Below are 27,278 nucleotides of genomic sequence, written 5' to 3'. Positions count from 1 at the left end.
CCGCTGTAACAGGGCACCGCTGTAACAGGGCACCGCTGTAACAGGGCACCGCTGTAACAGAGCACCGCTGTAACAGGGCACCGCTGTAACAGAGCACCGCTGTAACAGAGCACCGCTGAAACAGGGCACCACTGTAACAGGGCACCGCTGAAACAGGGCACCGCTGTAACAGGGCACCGCTGTAACAGGGCATCGCTGTAGCAGGGCACCGCTGTAACAGAGCTCCACTGTAACAGAGCACCGCTGTAACAGGGCACCGCTGTAACAGGGCACCGCTGAAACAGGGCACCGCTGTAACAGGGCATCGCTGTAGCAGGGCACCGCTGTAACAGGGCACCACTGTAACAGAGTTCCACTGTAATTGGGCACTGCTGTAACAGGGCACCGCTGTAACAGGGCACCGCTGTAACAGGGCATCGCTGTAACAGGGCACTGCTGTAACAGAGCACCGCTGTAACAGGGCACCGCTGTAACTGGGCACCGCTGTAACAGGGCACTGCTGTAACAGGGCACCGCTGTAACAGAGCACCGCTGTAACAGGGCACCGCTGTAACAGGGCACCGCTGTAACTGGGCACCACTGTAACAGGGCACTGCTGTAACAGGGCATCACTGTAACAGAGTTCCACTGTAACAGAGCACCGCTGTAACAGGGCACCGCTGTAACTGGGCACCGCTGCAACAGGGCACCGCTGTAACAGGGCACCGCTGTAACAGGGCACTGCTGTAATAGAGCACCGCTGTAACAGGGCACCGCTGTAATAGAGCACCGCTGTAACAGGGCACCGCTGTAACAGAGCACCGCTGTAACAGGGCACCGCTGTAATAGAGCACCGCTGTAACAGGGCACCGCTGTAACAGGGCACCGCTGTAACAGAGCACCGCTATAACAGGGCATCACTGTAACAGGGCACCGCTGTAACAGGGCACCGCTGTAACAGGGCACTGCTGTAACAGGGCACCGCTGTAACAGGGCACCGCTGTAACAGGGCACCGCTGTAACAGGGCATCACTGTAACAGGGCACCGCTGTAACAGGGCACCGCTGTAACAGGGCACCGCTGTAAGAGGGTAACAGGGCAACAGGGCTCCACTGCAACAGGGCTCCACTGTAACAGGGCTCCACTGTAACAGGGCTCAAATGTAACAGGGTAACAGGGTTCCACTGTAACAGGGTAACAGGGCCCCACTGTAACAGGGTAACAGGGCTCCACTGTAACAGGGTAATAGGGTTCCACTGTAACAGGGTAACAGGGCCCCACTGTAACAGGGTAACAGGGCTCCACTGTAACAGGGTAACAGGGCCCCACTGTAACAGGGCTGAACTGTAACAGGGTAACAGGGCTCCACTGTAATAGGGTAACAGGGCTCCACTGTAACAGGGTAACAGGGCTCCACTGTAACAGGGTAACAGGGGTCCTCTGTAACAGGGCTCCACTGTAACAGGGTAACAGGGCTCCACTGTAACAGAGTAACAGGGCTCCACTGTAACAGGGCTCCACTGTAACAGGGTAACTGGGCTCCACTGTAATAGGGTAACAGGGCTCCACTGCAACAGGGTAACAGGGCTCCACTGTAACAGGGTAACAGGGGTCCTCTGTAACAGGACTCCACTGTAACAGGGCTCCACTGTAACAGGGTAACAGGGCTCCACTGTAACAGAGTAACAGGGCTCCACTGTAACAGGGTAACTGGGCTCCACTGTAACAGGGCTCCACTGTAACAGGGTAACTGGGCTCCACTGTAACAGGGCTCCACTGTAACAGGGTAACAGGGCTCCACTGTAACAGGGTAACAGGGCTGCACTGTAACAGGGCTCCACTGTAACAGGGTAACAGGGCTCCACTGTAACAGAGTAACAGGGCTCCACTGTAACAGGGTAACTGGGCTCCACTGTAACAGGGCTCCACTGTAACAGGGTAACAGGGCTGCACTGTAACAGGGCTCCACTGTAACAGGGTAACAGGGCTGCACTGTAACGGGGCTCCACTGTAACAGGGTAACAAGGCTCCACTGTAACAGGGTAACAGGGCTGCACTGTAACAGGGCTCCACTGTAACAGGGTAACAGGGCCCCACTGTAACAGGGCTCCACTGTAAAAGGGTAACAGGGCCCCACTGTAACAGGTTAACAGGGCCCCACTGTAACAGGGCTCCACTGTAAAAGGGTAACAGGGCTGCACTGTAACAGGATAACAGGGCTCCACTGTAACAGGGCTCCACTGTAACCAGGTAACAGGGCTGTACTGTAACAGGGTAACAGGGCTGCACTGTAACAGGGTAACAGGGCTCCACTGTAACAGGGCTCCACTGTAACAGGGCTATTGGGCGCGACCGCAACAACAGGGCAGTGTTCTAGCAGTTGGGAAGTTGAGTGAGAGGTGACAGAATGTAGGATTAATGAATAGGTAACTCCAACGGGCAGGATCTGACCAGTGGTGTCCCACCAGGATCTGTGCTCCAGCTTCAATTAGTCACATCATTTAATAACACCTTGTATAATCGCAAAGAAATTTATATATCCAAATTCGCTGATGCGACCAAGTTCGGTGGCATTGTAGAGAGTGTAGATGGTCACATAACGTTACAAAGGAATATTGATAGATCAGGTGAATGGGCAAAACTGTGGCTGATGGAGTTCAATACAAGCAATTATCCATTGTGGACTGAGAAAGGAGAGATGAGGGAACTTTCTAGAAGATCAGAAGTTAAATACAGTGGCTGCCCAAAGAAAAGACAGGGGAGATAAAGATAACCTGTTTTCACTGTTTGGATATTCAACAACTCGGCTCATAGAGTGAGGATTAGGGCCAGGCCATCCAGCAGGGAGGCCCACACACAGACAATGGCAGAGCGTGGGTTAATCCTTCCACTAACTGCAAAGGACGATGTGTAAGCTGTGAACTTTAAATCAGAGGAGGACTGTTTTCCCAAAGGGATGTCCATGATAATGAACAGACCCAAAGATTCCATGGATTGAAGCTCCCAGATGGGAAAGGGGCTTGGAATACCAGACTTCTTGTATATTTGTGTATGAAACCACAGGGCACGGCCGAGCAGAGGGCAGAGAAAACTGTGGATACTTACGTACAACTGCAATGAAGCTGGTCTTATCCAGGAGAATCCAGAGACCAAAGCCGAGGATAACAGCTCCAAGAATCTAGAGAACAATCAACATGTCAGGGAAAAACAGAAACAGGAACACAGAATATCCACAGGAAAGGGAGGGCGAAGGATACTGAACGAACTCCACGTGGTGGAAAGATCAAGGAAAACGACGCAAACTGGAACAACCAGGAATCAACACAGAAACACACAGAGTCCACAGGTATGTGGAGCCAGGGAGACTGAACAGAGGGGTTTCCTGTATTTATCTACAGGGGGAGTCACTGAGGGGTTTCCTGTATTTATCTACAGGGGGTGTCACTGAGGGGTTTCCTGTATTTATCTACAGGGGGAGTCACTGAGGGGTTTCCTGTATTTATTTACAGGGGGAGTCACGGAGGGGTTTGCTGTATTTATCTACTGGGGGAGTCACTGAGGGGTTTCCTGTATTTATCAATAGGGGGAGAAACTGAGGGGTTTCCTGTATTTATGTACAGGGGGAGTCACTGAGGGGTTTCCTGTATTTAACTACAGGGGGAGTCACTGAGGGGTTCCCTGTATTTATCTACAGGGGGAGTAACTGAGGGGTTTCCTGTATTTACTTACAGGGGCTTCACTGAGGGGTTTCCTGTATTTATCTACAGCGGGAATCACTGAGGGGTTTCCCGTATTTATCTACAGGGGGTGTCACTGAGGGGTTTCCCGTATTTATCTACAGGGGGAGTCACTGAGGGGTTTCCCGTATTTATGTACAGGGGGAGTCATTGAGGGGTTTCCCGTATTTATCAACAGGGGGAGTCACTGAGGGGATTCCCGTAATTATCTACAGGGGGAGCCACTGAGGGGTTTCCTATATTTATCTACAGGGGTGTCACTGAGGGGATTCCCGTAATTATCTACAGGGGGAGCCACTGAGGGGTTCCCTGTATTTATCTACAGGGGTGTCACTGAGGGGTTCCCTGTATTTATCTACAGGGGGAGTCACTGAGGGGTTCCCTGTAGTTATCTACACGGGGAGTCACTGAGGGGTTTCCCGTCTTTATCTACAGGGGGAGTGACTGAGGGGTTTCCCGTATTTATCTACAGGGGGAGTCACTGAGGGGTTTCCCATATTTATCTACAAGGGGAGTCACTGAGGGGTTTCCCGTCTTTATCTACAGGGGGAGTCATTGAGGGGTTTCCCGTATTTATCAACAGGAGGCGTCACTGAGGGGTTTCCTGGATTTATCTACAGGGGGAATCACTGAGGAGTTTCCTGCATTTATCTACAGGGGGAATCACTGAGGGGTTTCCTGTATTTATCTACCGGGAGTGTAACTGAGGGGTTTCCTGTATTTACCTACAGGGTGAGTCACTGAGGGGATTCCTGTATTTATCTACAGGGGGAGCCACTGAGGGGTTTCCTGTATTTATCTACAGGGGGGTCACTGAGGGGGATTCCCGTATTTATCTACAGGGGGAGTCACTGAGGGGTTTCCTGTATTTATTTACAGGAGGAGTCACTGAGGGGTTTCCTGTATTTATCTACAGGGGGAGTCACTGAGGGGTTTCCTGTATTTATCTAGAGGGGGAGTCACTCAGGGTTTTCCTGTACTTATCTACAGGGAGAGTCACTGAGGGGTTTCCTGTATTTATCTAGAGGGGGAGTCACTCAGGGTTTTCCTGTACTTATCTACAGGGAGAGTCACTGAGGGGTTTCCCGTATTTATCTACAGGGGGAGTCACTGAGGGGTTTCCAGTATTTGTGTGCAGGGGTCGTCACTGAGGGGTTTCCTGTATTTATCTACAGGGGGAGTCACTGAGGGGTTTCCCATATTTATCTACAGGGGGAGTCACTGAGGGGTTCCCTGTATTTATCTACAGGGGGAGTCACTGAGGGGTTTCCCGTATTTATCTACAGGGGGAATCACTGAGGAGTTTCCTGCATTTATCTACAAGGAGAGTCACTGAGGGGTTTCCTGTATTTATCTACCGGGAGTGTAACTGAGGGGTTTCCTGTATTTACCTACAGGGTGAGTCACTGAGGGGTTTCCTGTATTTATCTACAGGGGGTGTCACTGAGGGGTTTCCTGTTTTTATCTACAGGGGAGTCACTGAGGGGTTTCCCATATTTATCTACAGGGGGAGTCACTGAGGGGTTTCCCGTATTTATCTACGGGGGAGTCACTGAGGGGTTCCCGTATTTATCTACAGGGGGAGTCACTGAGGGGTTTCCTGTATTTATCTACAGGGGGAGTCACTGAAGGGTTTCCTGTATTTATTTACAGGGGAGTCACTGAGGGGTCTCCCGTATTTATCTGCAGGGGGAGTCACTGAGGGTTTTCCTGTATTTATCTACAGGGGGAGTCACTGAGGGTTTCCCGTATTTATCTACAGGGGGCATCACTGAGGGGTTACCTGTATTTATCTCCAGGGGGAGTGAATGACCGGTTCCCAGTATTTATCTACAGGGGGAGTCACTGAGGGGTTTCCTGTATTTATCTACAGGGGGAGTCACTGAGGGGTTTCCCGTATTTATGTACAGGGGGCGTCACTGAGGGGTTTCCTGTATTTATCTACAGGGCGATTCACTGAAGGATTTTCCATATTTATCTACAGGTGCAGTCACTGAGGGGTTTCCTGTATTTATCTACAGGGGGAGTCACTGAGGGGTTTCCCGTATTTATCTACAGGGGGAGACACTGAGGGGTTTCCCGTATTTATCTACAGGGGGCGTCACTGAGGGGTTTCCTGTATTTATCTACAGGGGGAGTCAATGAGGGGTTCCCAGTATTTATCTACAGGGAGAGTCACTGAGGGGTTTCCCGTATTTATCTACAGGGGGAGTCACTGAGGGGTTCCCAGTATTTATGTACAGGGGTCGTCACTGAGGGGTTTCCTGTATTTATCTACAGGGGGAGTCACTGAGGGCTTTCCCATATTTATCTACAGGGGGAGTCACTGAGGGGTTCCCTGTATTTATCTACAGCGGGAGTCACTGAGGGGTTTCCCGTATTTATCTACAGGGGGAATCACTGAGGAGTTTCCTGCATTTATCTACAAGGAGAGTCACTGAGGCGTTTCCTGTATTTATCTACCGGGAGTGTAACTGAGGGGTTTCCTGTATTTACCTACAGGGTGAGTCACTGAGGGGTTTCCTGTATTTATCTACACGGGGTGTCACTGAGGGGTTTCCTGTATTTATCTACAGGGGAGTCACTGAGGGGTTTCCCATATTTATCTACAGGGGGAGTCACTGAGGGGTTTCCTGTATTTATCTACAGGGGGAGTCACTGAGGGGTTCCCGTATTTATCTACAGGGGGAGTCACTGAGGGGTTTCCTGTATTTATCTACAGGGGGAGTCAATGAGGGGTTCCCAGTATTTATCTGCAGGGAGAGTCACTGAGGGGTTTCCCGTATTTATCTACAGGGGGAGTCACTGAGGGGTTTCCCGTATTTATGTACAGGGGGCGTCACTGAGGGGTTTCTTGTATTTATCTACTGGGGGATTCACTGAAGGATTTTCCATATTTATCTACAGGTGCAGTCACTGAGGGGTTTCCTGTATTTATCTACAGGGGGAGTCACTGAGGGGTTTCCTGTATTTATCTACAGGGGGAGTCACTGTGGGGTTTCCTGTATATATGTACAGGGGGAGTCACTGAGGGGTTTCCTGTATTTATCTAGAGGGGGAGTCACTCAGGGATTTCCTGTACTTGTCTACAGGGGGTGTCACTGAGGGGTTTCCAATATTTATCTACAGGGGGCGTCACTGAGGGGTTCCCTGTATTTATCTGCAGGGGGAGTCACTGATGGGTTCCCTGTATTTACCTACAGGGGGAGTCACTGAGGGGTTCCCGTATTTATCTACAGGGGGAGTCACTGAGGGGTTTCCCGTATTTATCTACAGGGGGAGTCAATGAGGGGTTTCCCGTATTTATCTACAGGGGAGTCACTGAGGGGTCTCCCGTATTTATCTACAGGGGGAGTCACTGAGGGTTTTCCTGTATTTATCTACAGGGGGAGTCACTGAGGGGTTCCCGTATTTATCTACAGGGAGAGTCACTGAGGGGTTTCCCGTATTTATCTACAGGGGGAGTCACTGAGTGGTTTCCCGTATTTATGTGCAGGGGGCGTCACTGAGGGGTTTCCTGTATTTATCTAGAGGGGGTGTCACTCAGGGTTTTCCTGTACTTATCTACAGGGGGAGTGAATGACGGGTTCCCAGTATTTATCTACAGGGGGAGTCACTGAGGGGTTTCCTGTATTTATCTGCAGGGGGAGTCACTGAAGGATTTTCCATATTTATCTACAGGTGCAGTCACTGAGGGGTTTCCTGTATTTATCTACAGGGGGAGTCACTGAGGGGTTTCCTGTATTTATCTACAGGGGAGTCACTGAGGGGTTTCCTGCATTTATCTACAGGGGGAGTCACTGAGGGGTTTCCCGTATTTATCTACGGGGGAGTCACTGAGGGGTTTCCTGTATTTATCTAGAGGGGGTGTCACTCAGGGTTTTCCTGTACTTATCTACAGGGGGTGTCACTGAGGGGCTTCCAATATTTATCTACAGGGGGAGTCACTGAGGGGTTCCCTGTATTTATCTAGTGGGGGAGTTCTGAGGGGTTTCCTGTATTTATCTACAGGGGGAGTCACTGAGGGGTTTCCCATATTTATCTACAGGGGGAATCTCTGAGGAGTTTCCTGTATTTATCTACCGGGAGTGTAACTGAGGGGTTTCCTGTATTTACCTGCAGGGTGAGTCACTGAGGGGTTTCCTGTATTTATCTACAGGGGGAGTCACTGGGGGGTTTCCTGTATTTATCTACAGGGGAGTCACTGAGGGGTTTCCCATATTTATCTGCAGGGGGAATCTCTGAGGAGTTTCCTGTATTTATCTACCGGGAGTGTAACTGAGGGGTTTCCTGTATTTACCTGCAGGGTGAGTCACTGAGGGGTTTCCTGTATTTATCTACAGGGGGAGTCACTGAGGGGTTCCCAGTATTTATCTGCAAGGAGAGTCACTGAGGGGTTTCCCGTATTTATCTACAGGGGGAGTCACTGAGGGGTTTCCCGTATTTATGTACAGGGGGCGTCACTGAGGGGTTTCTTGTATTTATCTACTGGGGGATTCACTGAAGGATTTTCCATATTTATCTACAGGTGCAGTCACTGAGGGGTTTCCTGTATTTATCTACAGGGGGAGTCACTGAGGGGTTTCCTGTATTTATCTACAGGGGGAGTCACTGTGGGGTTTCCTGTATATATGTACAGGGGGAGTCACTGAGGTTTCCTGTATTTATCTAGAGGGGGAGTCACTCAGGGTTTTCCTGTACTTGTCTACAGGGGGTGTCACTGAGGGGTTTCCAATATTTATCTACAGGGGGCGTCACTGAGGGGTTCCCTGTATTTATTTACAGGGGGATACACTGAGGGGTTTCCTGTATTTATCTGCAGCGGGAGTCACTGAGGGGTTTCCCGTTTTTATCTACAGGGGGAGTCACTGCGGGGTTCCCTGTATTTATCTACAGGGGGAGTCACTGAGGGGTTTTCCGTATTTATCTACAGGGGGAGTCACTGAGTGGTTTCCTGTATTTATCTGCAGGGGGAGTCACTGATGGGTTCCCTGTATTTATCTACGGGGGAGTCACTAAGGGGTTCCCGTATTTATCTACAGGGGGAGTCACTGAGGGGTTTCCCGTATTTATCTACAGGGGGAGTCAATGAGGGGTTTCCCGTATTTATCTACAGGGGAGTCACTGAGGGGTCTCCCGTATTTATGTACAGGGGGAGTCACTGAGGGTTTTACTGTATTTATCTACAGGGGGAGTCACTGAGGGGTTCCCGTATTTATCTACAGGGAGAGTCACTGAGGGGTTTCCCGTATTTATCTACAGGGGGAGTCACTGAGTGGTTTCCCGTATTTATGTGCAGGGGGCGTCACTGAGGGGTTTCCTGTATTTATCTACAGGGGGAGTCACTGAGGGGTTTCCTGTATTTATCTACAGCGGGAGTCACTGAAGGATTTTCCATATTTATCTACAGGTGCAGTCACTGAGGGGTTTCCTGTATTTATCTACAGGGGGAGGCACTGAGGGGTTTCCTGTATTTATCTACAGGGGAGTCACTGAGGGGTTTCCTGCATTTATCTACAGGGTGAGTCACTGAGGGGTTTCCCGTATTTATCTACAGGGGGAGTCACTGAGGGGTTTCCTGTATTTATCTAGAGGGGGTGTCACTCAGGGTTTTCCTGTACTTATCTACAGGGGGTGTCACTGAGGGGCTTCCAATATTTATCTACAGGGGGTGTCACTGAGGGGTTCCCTGTATTTATCTAGTGGGGGAGTTACTGAGGGGTTTCCTGTATTTATCTACAGGGGGAGTCACTGAGGGGTTTCCCATATTTATCTACAGGGGGAATCTCTGAGGAGTTTCCTGTATTTATCTACAGGGGGCGTCACTGAGGGGTTTCCTGTATTTATCTACAGGGCGATTCACTGAAGGATTTTCCATATTTATCTACAGGTGCAGTCACTGAGGGGTTTCCTGTATTTATCTACAGGGGGAGTCACTGAGGGGTTTCCCGTATTTATCTACAGGGGGAGACACTGAGGGGTTTCCCGTATTTATCTACAGGGGGCGTCACTGAGGGGTTTCCTGTATTTATCTACAGGGGGAGTCAATGAGGGGTTCCCAGTATTTATCTACAGGGAGAGTCACTGAGGGGTTTCCCGTATTTATCTACAGGGGGAGTCACTGAGGGGTTCCCAGTATTTATGTACAGGGACGTCACTGAGGGGTTTCCTGTATTTATCTACAGGGGGAGTCACTGAGGGCTTTCCCATATTTATCTACAGGGGGAGTCACTGAGGGGTTCCCTGTATTTATCTACAGCGGGAGTCACTGAGGGGTTTCCCGTATTTATCTACAGGGGGAATCACTGAGGAGTTTCCTGCATTTATCTACAAGGAGAGTCACTGAGGCGTTTCCTGTATTTATCTACCGGGAGTGTAACTGAGGGGTTTCCTGTATTTACCTACAGGGTGAGTCACTGAGGGGTTTCCTGTATTTATCTACACGGGGTGTCACTGAGGGGTTTCCTGTATTTATCTACAGGGGAGTCACTGAGGGGTTTCCCATATTTATCTACAGGGGGAGTCACTGAGGGGTTTCCTGTATTTATCTACAGGGGGAGTCACTGAGGGGTTCCCGTATTTATCTACAGGGGGAGTCACTGAGGGGTTTCCTGTATTTATCTACAGGGGGAGTCAATGAGGGGTTCCCAGTATTTATCTGCAGGGAGAGTCACTGAGGGGTTTCCCGTATTTATCTACAGGGGGAGTCACTGAGGGGTTTCCCGTATTTATGTACAGGGGGCGTCACTGAGGGGTTTCTTGTATTTATCTACTGGGGGATTCACTGAAGGATTTTCCATATTTATCTACAGGTGCAGTCACTGAGGGGTTTCCTGTATTTATCTACAGGGGGAGTCACTGAGGGGTTTCCTGTATTTATCTACAGGGGGAGTCACTGTGGGGTTTCCTGTATATATGTACAGGGGGAGTCACTGAGGGGTTTCCTGTATTTATCTAGAGGGGGAGTCACTCAGGGATTTCCTGTACTTGTCTACAGGGGGTGTCACTGAGGGGTTTCCAATATTTATCTACAGGGGGCGTCACTGAGGGGTTCCCTGTATTTATCTGCAGGGGGAGTCACTGATGGGTTCCCTGTATTTACCTACAGGGGGAGTCACTGAGGGGTTCCCGTATTTATCTACAGGGGGAGTCACTGAGGGGTTTCCCGTATTTATCTACAGGGGGAGTCAATGAGGGGTTTCCCGTATTTATCTACAGGGGAGTCACTGAGGGGTCTCCCGTATTTATCTACAGGGGGAGTCACTGAGGGTTTTCCTGTATTTATCTACAGTGGGAGTCACTGAGGGGTTCCCGTATTTATCTACAGGGAGAGTCACTGAGGGGTTTCCCGTATTTATCTACAGGGGGAGTCACTGAGTGGTTTCCCGTATTTATGTGCAGGGGGCGTCACTGAGGGGTTTCCTGTATTTATCTAGAGGGGGTGTCACTCAGGGTTTTCCTGTACTTATCTACAGGGGGAGTGAATGACGGGTTCCCAGTATTTATCTACAGGGGGAGTCACTGAGGGGTTTCCTGTATTTATCTGCAGGGGGAGTCACTGAAGGATTTTCCATATTTATCTACAGGTGCAGTCACTGAGGGGTTTCCTGTATTTATCTACAGGGGGAGTCACTGAGGGGTTTCCTGTATTTATCTACAGGGGAGTCACTGAGGGGTTTCCTGCATTTATCTACAGGGGGAGTCACTGAGGGGTTTCCCGTATTTATCTACGGGGGAGTCACTGAGGGGTTTCCTGTATTTATCTAGAGGGGGTGTCACTCAGGGTTTTCCTGTACTTATCTACAGGGGGTGTCACTGAGGGGCTTCCAATATTTATCTACAGGGGGAGTCACTGAGGGGTTCCCTGTATTTATCTAGTGGGGGAGTTACTGAGGGGTTTCCTGTATTTATCTACAGGGGGAGTCACTGAGGGGTTTCCCATATTTATCTACAGGGGGAATCTCTGAGGAGTTTCCTGTATTTATCTACCGGGAGTGTAACTGAGGGGTTTCCTGTATTTACCTGCAGGGTGAGTCACTGAGGGGTTTCCTGTATTTATCTACAGGGGGAGTCACTGGGGGGTTTCCTGTATTTATCTACAGGGGAGTCACTGAGGGGTTTCCCATATTTATCTGCAGGGGGAATCTCTGAGGAGTTTCCTGTATTTATCTACCGGGAGTGTAACTGAGGGGTTTCCTGTATTTACCTGCAGGGTGAGTCACTGAGGGGTTTCCTGTATTTATCTACAGGGGGAGTCACTGAGGGGTTCCCAGTATTTATCTGCAAGGAGAGTCACTGAGGGGTTTCCCGTATTTATCTACAGGGGGAGTCACTGAGGGGTTTCCCGTATTTATGTACAGGGGGCGTCACTGAGGGGTTTCTTGTATTTATCTACTGGGGGATTCACTGAAGGATTTTCCATATTTATCTACAGGTGCAGTCACTGAGGGGTCTCCTGTATTTATCTACAGGGGGAGTCACTGAGGGGTTTCCTGTATTTATCTACAGGGGGAGTCACTGTGGGGTTTCCTGTATATATGTACAGGGGGAGTCACTGAGGTTTCCTGTATTTATCTAGAGGGGGAGTCACTCAGGGTTTTCCTGTACTTGTCTACAGGGGGTGTCACTGAGGGGTTTCCAATATTTATCTACAGGGGGCGTCACTGAGGGGTTCCCTGTATTTATTTACAGGGGGATACACTGAGGGGTTTCCTGTATTTATCTGCAGCGGGAGTCACTGAGGGGTTTCCCGTTTTTATCTACAGGGGGAGTCACTGCGGGGTTCCCTGTATTTATCTACAGGGGGAGTCACTGAGGGGTTTTCCGTATTTATCTACAGGGGGAGTCACTGAGTGGTTTCCTGTATTTATCTGCAGGGGGAGTCACTGATGGGTTCCCTGTATTTATCTACGGGGGAGTCACTAAGGGGTTCCCGTATTTATCTACAGGGGGAGTCACTGAGGGGTTTCCCGTATTTATCTACAGGGGGAGTCAATGAGGGGTTTCCCGTATTTATCTACAGGGGAGTCACTGAGGGGTCTCCCGTATTTATGTACAGGGGGAGTCACTGAGGGTTTTACTGTATTTATCTACAGGGGGAGTCACTGAGGGGTTCCCGTATTTATCTACAGGGAGAGTCACTGAGGGGTTTCCCGTATTTATCTACAGGGGGAGTCACTGAGTGGTTTCCCGTATTTATGTGCAGGGGGCGTCACTGAGGGGTTTCCTGTATTTATCTACAGGGGGAGTCACTGAGGGGTTTCCTGTATTTATCTACAGCGGGAGTCACTGAAGGATTTTCCATATTTATCTACAGGTGCAGTCACTGAGGGGTTTCCTGTATTTATCTACAGGGGGAGGCACTGAGGGGTTTCCTGTATTTATCTACAGGGGAGTCACTGAGGGGTTTCCTGCATTTATCTACAGGGTGAGTCACTGAGGGGTTTCCCGTATTTATCTACAGGGGGAGTCACTGAGGGGTTTCCTGTATTTATCTAGAGGGGGTGTCACTCAGGGTTTTCCTGTACTTATCTACAGGGGGTGTCACTGAGGGGCTTCCAATATTTATCTACAGGGGGTGTCACTGAGGGGTTCCCTGTATTTATCTAGTGGGGGAGTTACTGAGGGGTTTCCTGTATTTATCTACAGGGGGAGTCACTGAGGGGTTTCCCATATTTATCTACAGGGGGAATCTCTGAGGAGTTTCCTGTATTTATCTACCGGGAGTGTAACTGAGGGGTTTCCTGTATTTACCTGCAGGGTGAGTCACTGAGGGGTTTCCTGTATTTATCTACAGGGGGAGTCACTGAGGGGTTTCCTGTATTTATCTACAGGGGAGTCACTGAGGGGTTTCCCATATTTATCTACAGGGGGAATCTCTGAGGAGTTTCCTGTATTTATCTACCGGGAGTGTAACTGAGGGGTTTCCTGTATTTACCTGCAGGGTGAGTCACTGAGGGGTTTCCTGTATTTATCTACAGGGGGAGTCACTGAGGGGTTCCCAGTATTTATCTGCAGGGAGAGTCACTGAGGGGTTTCCCGTATTTATCTACAGGGGGAGTCACTGAGGGGTTTCCCGTATTTATGTACAGGGGGCGTCACTGAGGGGTTTCTTGTATTTATCTACTGGGGGATTCACTGAAGGATTTTCCATATTTATCTACAGGTGCAGTCACTGAGGGGTTTCCTGTATTTATCTACAGGGGGAGTCACTGAGGGGTTTCCTGTATTTATCTACAGGGGGAGTCACTGTGGGGTTTCCTGTATATATGTACAGGGGGAGTCACTGAGGGGTTTCCTGTATTTATCTAGAGGGGGAGTCACTCAGGGTTTTCCTGTACTTGTCTACAGGGGGTGTCACTGAGGGGTTTCCAATATTTATCTACAGGGGGCGTCACTGAGGGGTTCCCTGTATTTATTTACAGGGGGATTCACTGAGGGGTTTCCTGTATTTATCTGCAGCGGGAGTCACTGAGGGGTTTCCCGTTTTTATCTACAGGGGGAGTCACTGCGGGGTTCCCTGTATTTATCTGCAGGGGGAGTCACTGAGGGGTTTTCCGTATTTATCTACAGGGGGAGTCACTGAGTGGTTTCCTGTATTTATCTGCAGGGGGAGTCACTGATGGGTTCCCTGTATTTATCTACAGGGGGAGTCACTGAGGGGTTCCCGTATTTATCTACAGGGGGAGTCACTGAGGGGTTTCCCGTATTTATCTACAGGGGGAGTCAATGAGGGGTTTCCCGTATTTATCTACAGGGGAGTCACTGAGGGTCTCCCGTATTTATCTACAGGGAGAGTCACTGAGGGGTTTCCCGTATTTATCTACAGGGGGAGTCACTGAGTAGTTTCCCGTATTTATGTGCAGGGGGCGTCACTGAGGGGTTTCCTGTATTTATCTACAGGGGGAGTCACTGAGGGGATTCCTGTATTTATCTACAGGGGGAGTCACTGAAGGATTTTCCATATTTATCTACAGGTGCAGTCACTGAGGGGTTTCCTGTATTTATCTACAGGGGGAGTCACTGAGGGGTTTCCTGTATTTATCTTCAGGGGAGTCACTGAGGGGTTTCCTGCATTTATCTACAGGGGGAGTCACTGAGGGGTTTCCCGTATTTATCTACAGGGGGAGTCACTGAGGGGTTTCCTGTATTTATCTAGAGGGGGTGTCACTCAGGGTTTTCCTGTACTTATCTACAGGGGGTGTCACTGAGGGGCTTCCAATATTTATCTACAGGGGGAGTCACTGAGGGGTTCCCTGTATTTATCTAGTGGGGGAGTTACTGAGGGGTTTCCTGTATTTATCTACAGGGGGAGTCACTGAGGGGTTTCCCATATTTATCTACAGGGGGAATCTCTGAGGAGTTTCCTGTATTTATCTACCGGGAGTGTAACTGAGGGGTTTCCTGTATTTACCTGCAGGGTGAGTCACTGAGGGGTTTCCTGTATTTATCTACAGGGGGAGTCACTGAGGGGTTTCCTGTATTTATCTACAGGGGAGTCACTGAGGGGTTTCCCATATTTATCTACAGGGGGAATCTCTGAGGAGTTTCCTGTATTTATCTACCGGGAGTGTAACTGAGGGGTTTCCTGTATTTACCTGCAGGGTGAGTCACTGAGGGGTTTCCTGTATTTATCTACAGGGGGAGTCACTGAGGGGTTTCCCATATTTATCTACAGGGCGAGTCACTGAGGGGTCTCCTGTATTTATCTACAGGGGGAGTCACTGAGGGGTTCCCGTATTTATCTATGGGGGGCGTCACTGAGGGGTTTCCTGTATTTATCTACAGGGGGGGTCAATGAGGCGTTCCCAGAATTTCTCTCCAGGGAGAGTCACTGAGGGGTTTCACGTATTTATCTACAGGGGGAGTCACTGAGGGGTTTCCCGTATTTATGTACAGGGGGCGTCACTGAGGGGTTTCCTGTATTTATATACAGGGGGAGTCACTGAGGGGTTTCCTGTATTTATCTACAGGGGGAGTCACTAAGGGTTTTCCTGTACTTATCTACAGGGGGTGTTACTGAGGAGTTTCCTGTATTTATCTGCAGCGGGAGTCACTGAGGCGTTTCCCATATTTATCTACAGGGGGAGTCACTGAGTGATTTCCCGTATTCATCTGCAGGGGGAGTCACTGAGGGGATTCCTTCATTTATCTGCAGGGTGAGTCACTGAGGGGTTTCGTGTATTTATCTACAGGGGGAGTCACTGAGGGGTTCCCTGTATTTATCTACAGGGGGAGTCAATGAGGGGTTTTCCGTATTTATCTACAGGGGGAGTCACTGAGGGGTTCCCGTATTTATCTACAGGAGGAGTCACTGAGGGGTTTCCCATATTTATCTCCAGGGTGAGTCACTGAGGGGTTCCCTGTATTTATCTACAGGGGGAGTCACTGAGGAGTTTCCTGTATTTATCTACAGGGGGAGTCACTGAGGGGTTTCCTGTATTCATCTGCAGGGGGAGTCACTGTGTGGTTCCCATATTTATCTACAGGGGGAGTCACTGAGTGGTTCCCGTATTTATCTACAGGAGGAGTCACTGAGGGATTCCCTGTATTTATCTACAGGGGGAGTCACTGAGGAGTTTCCTGTATTTATCTACAGGGGGAGTCACTGAGGGGTTTCCCGTATTTATGTACAGGGGGCGTCACTGAGGGGTTTCCTGTATTTATATACAGGGGGAGTCACTGAGGGGTTTCCTGTATTTATCTACAGGGGGAGTCACTCAGGGTTTTCCTGTGCTTATCTACAGGGGGTGTTACTGAGGAGTTTCCTGTATTTATCTGCAGGGGGAGTCACTGAGGCGTTTCCCACATTTATCTACAGGGGGAGTCACTGAGTGATTTCCCGTATTCATCTGCAGGGGGAGTCACTGAGGGGATTCCTGCATTTATCTGCAGGGTGAGTCACTGAGGGGTTTCGTGTATTTATCTACAGGGGGAGTCACTGAGGGGTTTCCCGTATTTATCTACAGGGGGAGTCACTGAGGGGTTCCCTGTATTTATCTACAGGGGGAGTCAATGAGGGGTTTTCCGTATTTATCTACAGGGGGAGTCACTGTGTGATTCCCATATTTATCTACAGGGGGAGTCACTGAGGGGTTCCCGTATTTATCTACAGGAGGAGTCACTGAGGGGTTTCCCATATTTATCGCCAGGGTGAGTCACTGAGGGGTGCCCTCTATTTATCTACAGGGGGAGTCACTGAGGAGTTTCCTGTATTTATCTACAGGGGGAGTCACTGAGGGGTTTCCTGTATTCATCTGCAGGGGGAGTCACTGTGTGGTTCCCATATCTATCTACAGGGGGAGTCACTGAGGGGTTCCCGTATTTACCTACAGGAGGAGTCACTGAGGGGTTCCCGTATTCATCTGCAGGTGGAGTCACTGAGGAGTTTCCTGTATTTATCTACAGGGGGAGTCACTGAGGAGTTTCCTGTATTTATCTACAGGGGGAGTCACTGAGAGGTTTCCCGGATTCATCTGCAGGTGGAGTCACTGAGGAGTTTCCTGTATTTATCTACAGGGGGAGTCACTGAGGAGTTTCCTGTATTTATCTACAGGGGGAGTCACTGAGGGGTTTCCCGTATTCATCTGCAGGTGGAGTCACTGAGGAGTTTCCTGTATTTATCTACAATGGGAGTCACTGAGGGGTTTCCCATATTTATCGACAGGGTGAGTCACTGAGGGGTTCCCTGTATTTATCTACAGGGGGAGTCACTGAGGAGTTTCCTGTATTTATCTACAGGGGGAGTCACTGAGGAGTTTCCTGTATTTATCTACAGGGGGAGTCACTGAGGGGTTTCCCGTATTCATCTGCAGGGGGAGTCACTGAGGAGTTTCCTGTATTTATCTACAGGGGGAGTCACTGAGGCGTTCCCTGTATTTATCTACAGGGGGAGTCAATGAGGGGTTTTCCGTATTTATCTACAGGGGGAGTCACTGTGTGGTTCCCATATTTATCTACAGGGGGAGTCACTGAGGGGTTCCCGTATTTATCTACAGGAGGAGTCACTGAGGGGTTTCCTGTATTTATCTCCAGGGTGAGTCACTGAGGGGTTCCCTCTATTTATCTACAGGGGGAGTCACTGAGGAGTTTCCTGTATTTATCTACAGGGGGAGTCACTGAGGGGTTTCCTGTATTCATCTGCAGGGGGAGTCACTGTGTGGTTCCCATATTTATCTACAGGGGGAGTCACTGAGGGGTTCCCGTATTTATCTACAGGAGGAGTCACTGTGGGGTTCCCTGTGTTTATCTACAGGCGGAGTCACTGAGGAGTTTCCTGTATTTATCTACAGGGGGAGTCACTGAGAGGTTTCCCGTATTCATCTGCAGGTGGAGTCACTGAGGAGTTTCCTGTATTTATCTACAGGGGGAGTCACTGAGGAGTTTCCTGTATTTATCTACAGGGGGAGTCACTGAGGGGTTTCCCGTATTCATCTGCAGGTGGAGTCACTGAGGAGTTTCCTGTATTTATCTACAGGGGAGTCACTGAGGGGTTTCCTGCATTTATCTACAGGGGGAGTCACTGAGGGGTTTCCCGTATTTATCTACAGGGGGAGTCACTGAGGGGTTTCCTGTATTTATCTAGAGGGGGTGTCACTCAGGTTTTTCCTGTACTTATCTACAGGGGGTGTCACTGAGGGGTTCCCTGTATTTATCTAGTGGGGGAGTTACTGAGGGGTTTCCTGTATTTATCTACAGGGGGAGTCACTGAGGGGTTTCCTGTATTTATCTACAGGGGGAGTCACTGAGGGGTTTCCTGTATTTATCTACAGGGGGAGTCACTGAGGGGTTTCCCGTATTCATCTGCAGGTGGAGTCACTGAGGAGTTTCCTGTATTTATCTACAGGGGGAGTCACTGAGGGGTTTCCCATATTTATCTACAGGGTGAGTCACTGAGGGGTTCCCTGTATTTATCTACAGGGGGAGTCACTGAGGAGTTTCCTGTATTTATCTACAGGGGGAGTCACTGAGGGGTTTCCCGTATTCATCTGCAGGGGGAGTCACTGAGGAGTTTCCTGTATTTATCTACAGGGGGAGTCACTGAGGCGTTTCCCGTATTTATCTACAGGGGGAGTCACTCAGTGAGTTCCCGTATTCATCTGCAGGGGGAGTCACTGAGGGGATTCCCGTAATTATCTACAGGGGGAGTCACTGAGGAGTTTCCTGTATTTATCTGGAGGGGGAGTCACTGAGGGGTTTCCCATATTTATCTACAGGGGGAGTCACTGAGGGGTTCCCTGTATTTATCTACAGCGGGAGTCACTGAGGGGTTTCCCGTATTTATCTACAGGGGGAATCACTGAGGAGTTTCCTGCATTTATCTACAAGGAGAGTCACTGAGGCGTTTCCTGTATTTATCTACCGGGAGTGTAACTGAGGGGTTTCCTGTATTTACCTACAGGGTGAGTCACTGAGGGGTTTCCTGTATTTATCTACAGGGGGAGTCACTGAGGGGTTTCCTGTATTTATCTACAGGGGGAGTCACTGAGTGGTTTCCCGTATTTATGTGCAGGGGGCGTCACTGAGGGGTTTCCTGTATTTATCTACAGGGGGAGTCACTGAGGGGTTTCCTGTATTTATCGACAGGGGGAGTCACTGAAGGATTTTCCATATTTATCTACAGGGGGAGTCACTGAGGGGTTTCTCGTATTTATCTACAGGGGGAGTCACTGAGGGGTTCCCTGTATTTATCTACAGGGGGAGTCAATGAGGGGTTTTCCGTATTTATCTACAGGGGGAGTCACTGTGTGGTTCCCATATTTATCTACAGGGGGAGTCACTGAGGGGTTCCCGTATTTATCTACAGGAGGAGTCACTGAGGGGTTTCCCATATTTATCTCCAGGGTGAGTCACTGAGGGGTTCCCTCTATTTTTATACAGGGGGAGTCACTGAGGAGTTTCCTGTATTTATCTACAGGGGGAGTCACTGAGGGGTTTCCTGTATTCATCTGCAGGGGGAGTCACTGTGTGGTTCCCATATTTATCTACAGGGGGAGTCACTGAGGGGTTCCCGTATTTATCTACAGGAGGAGTCACTGAGGGGTTCCCTGTATTTATCTACAGGGGGAGTCACTGAGGAGTTTCCTGTTTTATCTACAGGGGGAGTCACTGAGAGGTTTCCCGTATTCATCTGCAGGTGGAGTCACTGAGGAGTTTCCTGTATTTATCTACAGGGGGAGTCACTGAGGAGTTTCCTGTATTTATCTACAGGGGGAGTCACTGAGGGGTTTCCCGTATTCATCTGCAGGTGGAGTCACTGAGGAGTTTCCTGTATTTATCTACAGGGGGAGTCACTGAGTGGTTTCCCATATTTATCTACAGGGTGAGTCACTGAGGGGTTCCCTGTATTTATCTACAGGGGGAGTCACTGAGGAGTTTCCTGTATTTATCTACAGGGGGAGTCACTGAGGGGTTTCCCATATTCATCTGCAGGGGGAGTCACTGAGGAGTTTCCTTTATTTATCTGCAGGGGGAGTCACTGAGGCGTTTCCCGTATTTATCTACAGGGGGAGTCACTCAGTGAGTTCCCGTATTCATCTGCAGGGGGAGTCACTGAGGGGATTCCCGTAATTATCTACAGGGGGAGTCACTGAGGAGTTTCCTGTATTTATCTGGAGGGGGAGTCACTGAGGGCTTTCCCATATTTATCTACAGGGGGAGTCACTGAGGGGTTCCCTGTATTTATCTACAGCGGGAGTCACTGAGGGGTTTCCCGTATTTATCTACAGGGGGAATCACTGAGGGGTTTCTTGTATTTATCTACCGGGAGTGTAACTGAGGGGTTTCCTGTATTTACCTACAGGGTGAGTCACTGAGGGGTTTCCTGTATTTATCTACAGGGGAGTCACTGAGGGGTTTCCCATATTTATCTACAGGGGGAGTCACTGAGGGGTTTCCTGTATTTATCTACAGGGGGAGTCACTGAGGGGTTCCCGTATTTATCTACAGGGGGCGTCACTGAGGGGTTTCCTGTATTTATCTACAGGGGGAGTCAATGAGGGGTTCCCAGTATTTATCTGCAGGGAGAGTCACTGAGGGGTTTCCCGTATTTATCTACAGGGGGAGTCACTGAGGGGTTTCTTGTATTTATCTACTGGGGGATTCACTGAAGGATTTTCCATATTTATCTACAGGTGCAGTCACTGAGGGGTTTCCTGTATTTATCTACAGGGGGAGTCACTGAGGGGTTTCCTGTATTTATCTACAGGGGGAGTCACTGTGGGGTTTCCTGTATATATGTACAGGGGGAGTCACTGAGGGGTTTCCTGTATTTATCTAGAGGGGGAGTCACTCAGGGTTTTCCTGTACTTGTCTACAGGGGGTGTCACTGAGGGGTTTCCCGTATTCATCTGCAGGTGGAGTCACTGAGGAGTTTCCTGTATTTATCTACAGGGGGAGTGACTGAGGAGTTTCCTGTATTTATCTACAGGGGGAGTCACTGAGGGGTTTCCCGTATTCATCTGCAGGTGGAGTCACTGAGGAGTTTCCTGTATTTATCTACAGGGGGAGTCACTGAGGGGTTTCCCATATTTATCTACAGGGTGAGTCACTGAGGGGTTCCCTGTATTTATCTACAGGGGGAGTCACTGAGGAGTTTCCTGTATTTATCTACAGGGGGAGTCACTGAGGGGTTTCCCGTATTCATCTGCAGGGGGAGTCACTGAGGAGTTTCCTGTATTTATCTGCAGGGGGAGTCACTGAGGCGTTTCCCGTATTTATCTACAGGGGGAGTCACTCAGTGAGTTCCCGTATTCATCTGCAGGGGGAGTCACTGAGGGGATTCCCGTAATTATCTACAGGGGGAGTCACTGAGGAGTTTCCTGTATTTATCTGGAGGGGGAGTCACTGAGGGCTTTCCCATATTTATCTACAGGGGGAGTCACTGAGGGGTTCCCTGTATTTATCTACAGCGGGAGTCACTGAGGGGTTTCCCGTATTTATCTACAGCGGGAATCACTGAGGGGTTTCTTGTATTTATCTACCGGGAGTGTAACTGAGGGGTTTCCTGTATTTACCTACAGGGTGAGTCACTGAGGGGTTTCCTGTATTTATCTACAGGGGAGTCACTGAGGGGTTTCCCATATTTATCTACGGGGGAGTCACTGAGGGGTTTCCTGTATTTATCTACAGGGGGAGTCACTGAGGGGTTCCCGTATTTATCTACAGGGGGCGTCACTGAGGGGTTTCCTGTATTTATCTACAGGGGGAGTCAATGAGGGGTTCCCAGTATTTATCTGCAGGGAGAGTCACTGAGGGGTTTCCCGTATTTATCTACAGGGGGAGTCACTGAGGGGTTTCTTGTATTTATCTACTGGGGGATTCACTGAAGGATTTTCCATATTTATCTACAGGTGCAGTCACTGAGGGGTTTCCTGTATTTATCTACAGGGGGAGTCACTGAGGGGTTTCCTGTATTTATCTACAGGGGGAGTCACTGTGGGGTTTCCTGTATATATGTACAGGGGGAGTCACTGAGGGGTTTCCTGTATTTATCTAGAGGGGGAGTCACTCAGGGTTTTCCTGTACTTGTCTACAGGGGGTGTCACTGAGGGGTTTCCAATATTTATCTACAGGGGGCGTCACTGAGGGGTTCCCTGTATTTATTTACAGGGGGAGTCACTGATGGGTTTCCTGTATTTATCTGCAGCGGGAGTCACTGAGGGGTTTCCCGTTTTTATCTGAAGGGGGAGTCACTGCGGGGTTCCCTGTATTTATCTACAGGGGGAGTCACTGAAGGATTTTCCATATTTATCTATAGGTGCAGTCACTGAGGGGTTTCCTGTATTTATCTACAGGGGGAGTCACTGAGGGGTTCCTGTATTTATCTACAGGGGAGTCACTGAGGGGTTTCCTGCATTTATCTACAGGGGGAGTCACTGAGGGGTTTCCTGTATTTATCTGGAGGGGGTGTCACTCAGGGTTTTCCTGTACTTATCTACAGGGGGTGTCACTGAGGGGTTCCCTGTATTTATCTCGTGGGGGAGTTACTGAGGGGTTTCCTGTATTTATCTACAGGGGGAGTCACTGAGGGGTTTCCCATATTTATCTACACGGGGAATCTCTGAGGAGTTTCCTGTATTTATCTACCGGGAGTGTAACTGAGGGGTTTCCTGTATTTACCTGCAGGGTGAGTCACTGAGGGGTTTCCTGTATTTATCTACAGGGGGAGTCACTGAGGGGTTTCCTGTATTTATCTACAGGGGAGTCACTGAGGGGTTTCCCATATTTATCTACAGGGGGAATCTCTGAGGAGTTTCCTGTATTTATCTACCGGGAGTGTAACTGAGGGGTTTCCTGTATTTACCTGCAGGAAGAGTCACTGGGGGGTTTCCTGTATTTATCTACAGGGGGAGTCACTGAGGGGTTTCCCGTATTTATCTACAGGGAGTGTAACTGAGGGGTTTCCTGTATTTACCTGCAGGGGGAGTCACTGAGGGGTTTCCTGTATTTATCTACAGGGGGAGTCACTGTGGGGTTTCCTGTATATATGTACAGGGGGAGTCACTGAGGGGTTTCCTGTATTTATCTAGAGGGGGAGTCACTCAGGGTTTTCCTGTATTTATCTACAGGGGGAGTCACTGAGGGGTTCCCGTATTTATCTACAGGTGGAGTCACTGAGGGGTTTCCCGTATTTATCTACAGGGGGAGTCAATGAGGGGTTTCCCGTATTTATCTACAGGGGAGTCACTGAGGGGTCTCCCGTATTTATCTACAGGGGGAGTCACTGAGGGTTTTCCTGTATTTATCTACAGGGGGAGTCACTGAGGGGTTCCCGTATTTATCGACAGGGAGAGTCACTGAGGGGTTTCCTGTATTTATCTACAGGGGGCGTCACTGAGGGGTTTCCTGTATTTATCTACAGGGGGAGTCACTGATGGGTTTCCTGTATTTATCTACAGGGGAAGTCACTGAAGGATTTTCCATATTTATCTATAGGTGCAGTCACTGAGGGGTTTCCTGTATTTATCTACAGGGGGAGTCACTGAGGGGTTTCCTGTATTTATCTACAGGGGAGTCACTGAGGGGTTTCCTGCATTTATCTACAGGGGGAGTCACTGAGGGGTTTCCCGTATTTATCTACAGGGGGAGTCACTGAGGGGTTTCCTGTATTTATCTAGAGGGGGTGTCACTCAGGTTTTTCCTGTACTTATCTACAGGGGGTGTCACTGAGGGGTTCCCTGTATTTATCTAGTGGGGGAGTTACTGAGGGGTTTCCTGTATTTATCTACAGGGGGAGTCACTGAGGGGTTTCCCATATTTATCTACAGGGGGAATCTCTGAGGAGTTTCCTGTATTTATCTACCGGGAGTGTAACTGAGGGGTTTCCTGTATTTACCTGCAGGGTGAGTCACTGAGGGGTTTCCTGTATTTATCTACAGGGGGAGTCACTGAGGGGTTTCCTGTATTTATCTACAGGGGGAGTCACTGAGGGGTTTCCCGTATTCATCTGCAGGTGGAGTCACTGAGGAGTTTCCTGTATTTATCTACAGGGGGAGTCACTGAGGGGTTTCCCATATTTATCTACAGGGTGAGTCACTGAGGGGTTCCCTGTATTTATCTACAGGGGGAGTCACTGAGGAGTTTCCTGTATTTATCTACAGGGGGAGTCACTGAGGGGTTTCCCGTATTCATCTGCAGGGGGAGTCACTGAGGAGTTTCCTGTATTTATCTACAGGGGGAGTCACTGAGGCGTTTCCCGTATTTATCTACAGGGGGAGTCACTCAGTGAGTTCCCGTATTCATCTGCAGGGGGAGTCACTGAGGGGATTCCCGTAATTATCTACAGGGGGAGTCACTGAGGAGTTTCCTGTATTTATCTGGAGGGGGAGTCACTGAGGGGTTTCCCATATTTATCTACAGGGGGAGTCACTGAGGGGTTCCCTGTATTTATCTACAGCGGGAGTCATTGAGGGGTTTCCCGTATTTATCTACAGGGGGAATCACTGAGGAGTTTCCTGCATTTATCTACAAGGAGAGTCACTGAGGCGTTTCCTGTATTTATCTACCGGGAGTGTAACTGAGGGGTTTCCTGTATTTACCTACAGGGGGAGTCACTGAGGGGTTTCCTGCATTTATCTACAAGGAGAGTCACTGAGGGGTTTCCTGTATTTATCTACAGGGGGAGTCACTGAGGAGTTTCCTGTATTTATCTACAGGGGGAGTCACTGAGGGGTTTCCCGTATTCATCTGCAGGTGGAGTCACTGAGGAGTTTCCTGTATTTATCTACAGGGGGAGTCACTGAGGGGTTTCCCATATTTATCTACAGGGTGAGTCACTGAGGGGTTCCCTGTATTTATCTACAGGGGGAGTCACTGAGGAGTTTCCTGTATTTATCTACAGGGGGAGTCACTGAGGGGTTTCCCGTATTCATCTGCAGGGCGAGTCACTGAGGAGTTTCTTGTATTTATCTACAGGGGGAGTCACTGAGGCGTTTCCCGTATTTATCTACAGGGGGAGTCACTCAGTGAGTTCCCGTATTCATCTGCAGGGGGAGTCACTGAGGGGATTCCTGTAATTATCTACAGGGGGAGTCACTGAGGAGTTTCCTGTATTTATCTGGAGGGGGAGTCACTGAGGGGTTTCCCATATTTATCTACAGGGGGAGTCACTGAGGGGTTCCCTGTATTTATCTACAGCGGGAGTCACTGAGGGGTTTCCCGTATTTATCTACAGGGGGAATCACTGAGGAGTTTCCTGCATTTATCTACAAGGAGAGTCACTGAGGCGTTTCCTGTATTTATCTACCGGGAGTGTAACTGAGGGGTTTCCTGTATTTACCTACAGGGTGAGTCACTGAGGGGTTTCCTGTATTTATCTACAGGGGGAGTCACTGAGGGGTTTCCTGTATTTATCTACAGGGGGAGTCACTGAGTGGTTTCCCGTATTTATGTGCAGGGGGCGTCACTGAGGGGTTTCCTGTATTTATCTACAGGGGGAGTCACTGAGGGGTTTCCTGTATTTATCTACAGGGGGAGTCACTGAAGGATTTTCCATATTTATCTACAGGTGCAGTCACTGAGGGGTTTCCTGTATTTATCTACAGGGGGAGTCACTGAGGGGTTTCCCGTATTTATCTACAGGGGGAGTCACTGAGGGGTTCCCTGTATTTATCTACAGGGGGAGTCAATGAGGGGTTTTCCGTATTTATCTACAGGGGGAGTCACTGTGTGGTTCCCATATTTATCTACAGGGGGAGTCACTGAGGGGTTCCCGTATTTATCTACAGGAGGAGTCACTGAGGGGTTTCCCATATTTATCTCCAGGGTGAGTCACTGAGGGGTTCCCTCTATTTATCTGCAGGGGGAGTCACTGAGGAGTTTCCTGTATTTATCTACAGGGGGAGTCACTGAGGGGTTTCCTGTATTCATCTGCAGGGGGAGTCACTGTGTGGTTCCCATATTTATCTACAGGGGGAGTCACTGAGGGGTTCCCGTATTTATCTACAGGGGGAGTCACTGAGGGGTTTCCTGTATTTATCTAGAGGGGGTGTCACTCAGGGTTTTCCTGTACTTATCTACAGGGGGTGTCACTGAGGGGTTCCCTGTATTTATCTCGTGGGGGAGTTACTGAGGGGTTTCCTGTATTTATCTACAGGGGGAGTCACTGAGGGGTTTCCCATATTTATCTACACGGGGAATCTCTGAGGAGTTTCCTGTATTTATCTACCGGGAGTGTAACTGAGGGGTTTCCTGTATTTACCTGCAGGGTGAGTCACTGAGGGGTTTCCTGTATTTATCTACAGGGGGAGTCACTGAGGGGTTTCCTGTATTTATCTACAGGGGAGTCACTGAGGGGTTTCCCATATTTATCTACAGGGGGAATCTCTGAGGAGTTTCCTGTATTTATCTACCGGGAGTGTAACTGAGGGGTTTCCTGTATTTACCTGCAGGAAGAGTCACTGGGGGGTTTCCTGTATTTATCTACAGGGGGAGTCACTGAGGGGTTTCCCGTATTTATCTACAGGGAGTGTAACTGAGGGGTTTCCTGTATTTACCTGCAGGGGGAGTCACTGAGGGGTTTCCTGTATTTATCTACAGGGGGAGTCACTGTGGGGTTTCCTGTATATATGTACAGGGGGAGTCACTGAGGGGTTTCCTGTATTTATCTAGAGGGGGAGTCACTCAGGGTTTTCCTGTACTTGTCTACAGGGGGTGTCACTGAGGGGTTTCCAATATTTATCTACAGGGGGCGTCACTGAGGGGTTCCCTGTATTTATTTACAGGGGGATTCACTGAGGGGTTTCCTGTATTTATCTGCAGCGGGAGTCGCTGAGGGGTTTCCCGTTTTTATCTACAGGGGGAGTCACTGCGGGGTTCATTGTATTTACCTACAGGGTGAGTCACTGAGGGGTTTCCTGTATTTATCTACAGGGGGAGTCACTGAGTGGTTTCCTGTATTTATCTACAGGGGGAGTCACTGAGGGGTTCCCGTATTTATCTACAGGGGGAGTCACTGAGGGGTTTCCCGTATTTATCTACAGGGGGAGTCAATGAGGGGTTTCCCGTATTTATCTACAGGGGAGTCACTGAGGGGTCTCCCGTATTTATCTTCAGGGGGAGTCA

General features: G+C 49.4%; 1 protein-coding gene across 2 annotated transcripts in view; it reads right to left on the bottom strand.

Moving 5' to 3' along the window:
• cd82b (CD82 molecule b) overlaps positions 1–27,278 on the bottom strand; it is a 102,994-nt gene that overhangs the window by 26,590 nt on the left and 49,126 nt on the right. For both annotated transcript variants that reach the window (XM_060838388.1, XM_060838389.1), the window contains exon 3: positions 3,085–3,157. In XM_060838388.1, the coding sequence (XP_060694371.1) occupies positions 3,085–3,157 (73 nt within the window). The remainder of the gene's footprint in view (positions 1–3,084; positions 3,158–27,278) is intronic.

This window comes from Hemiscyllium ocellatum, chromosome 18 (genome assembly GCF_020745735.1).
Source record: "Hemiscyllium ocellatum isolate sHemOce1 chromosome 18, sHemOce1.pat.X.cur, whole genome shotgun sequence".
Taxonomy (NCBI): Eukaryota; Metazoa; Chordata; class Chondrichthyes; order Orectolobiformes; family Hemiscylliidae; genus Hemiscyllium; species Hemiscyllium ocellatum.
This window is presented reverse-complemented; position numbering and strand designations above follow the sequence as displayed.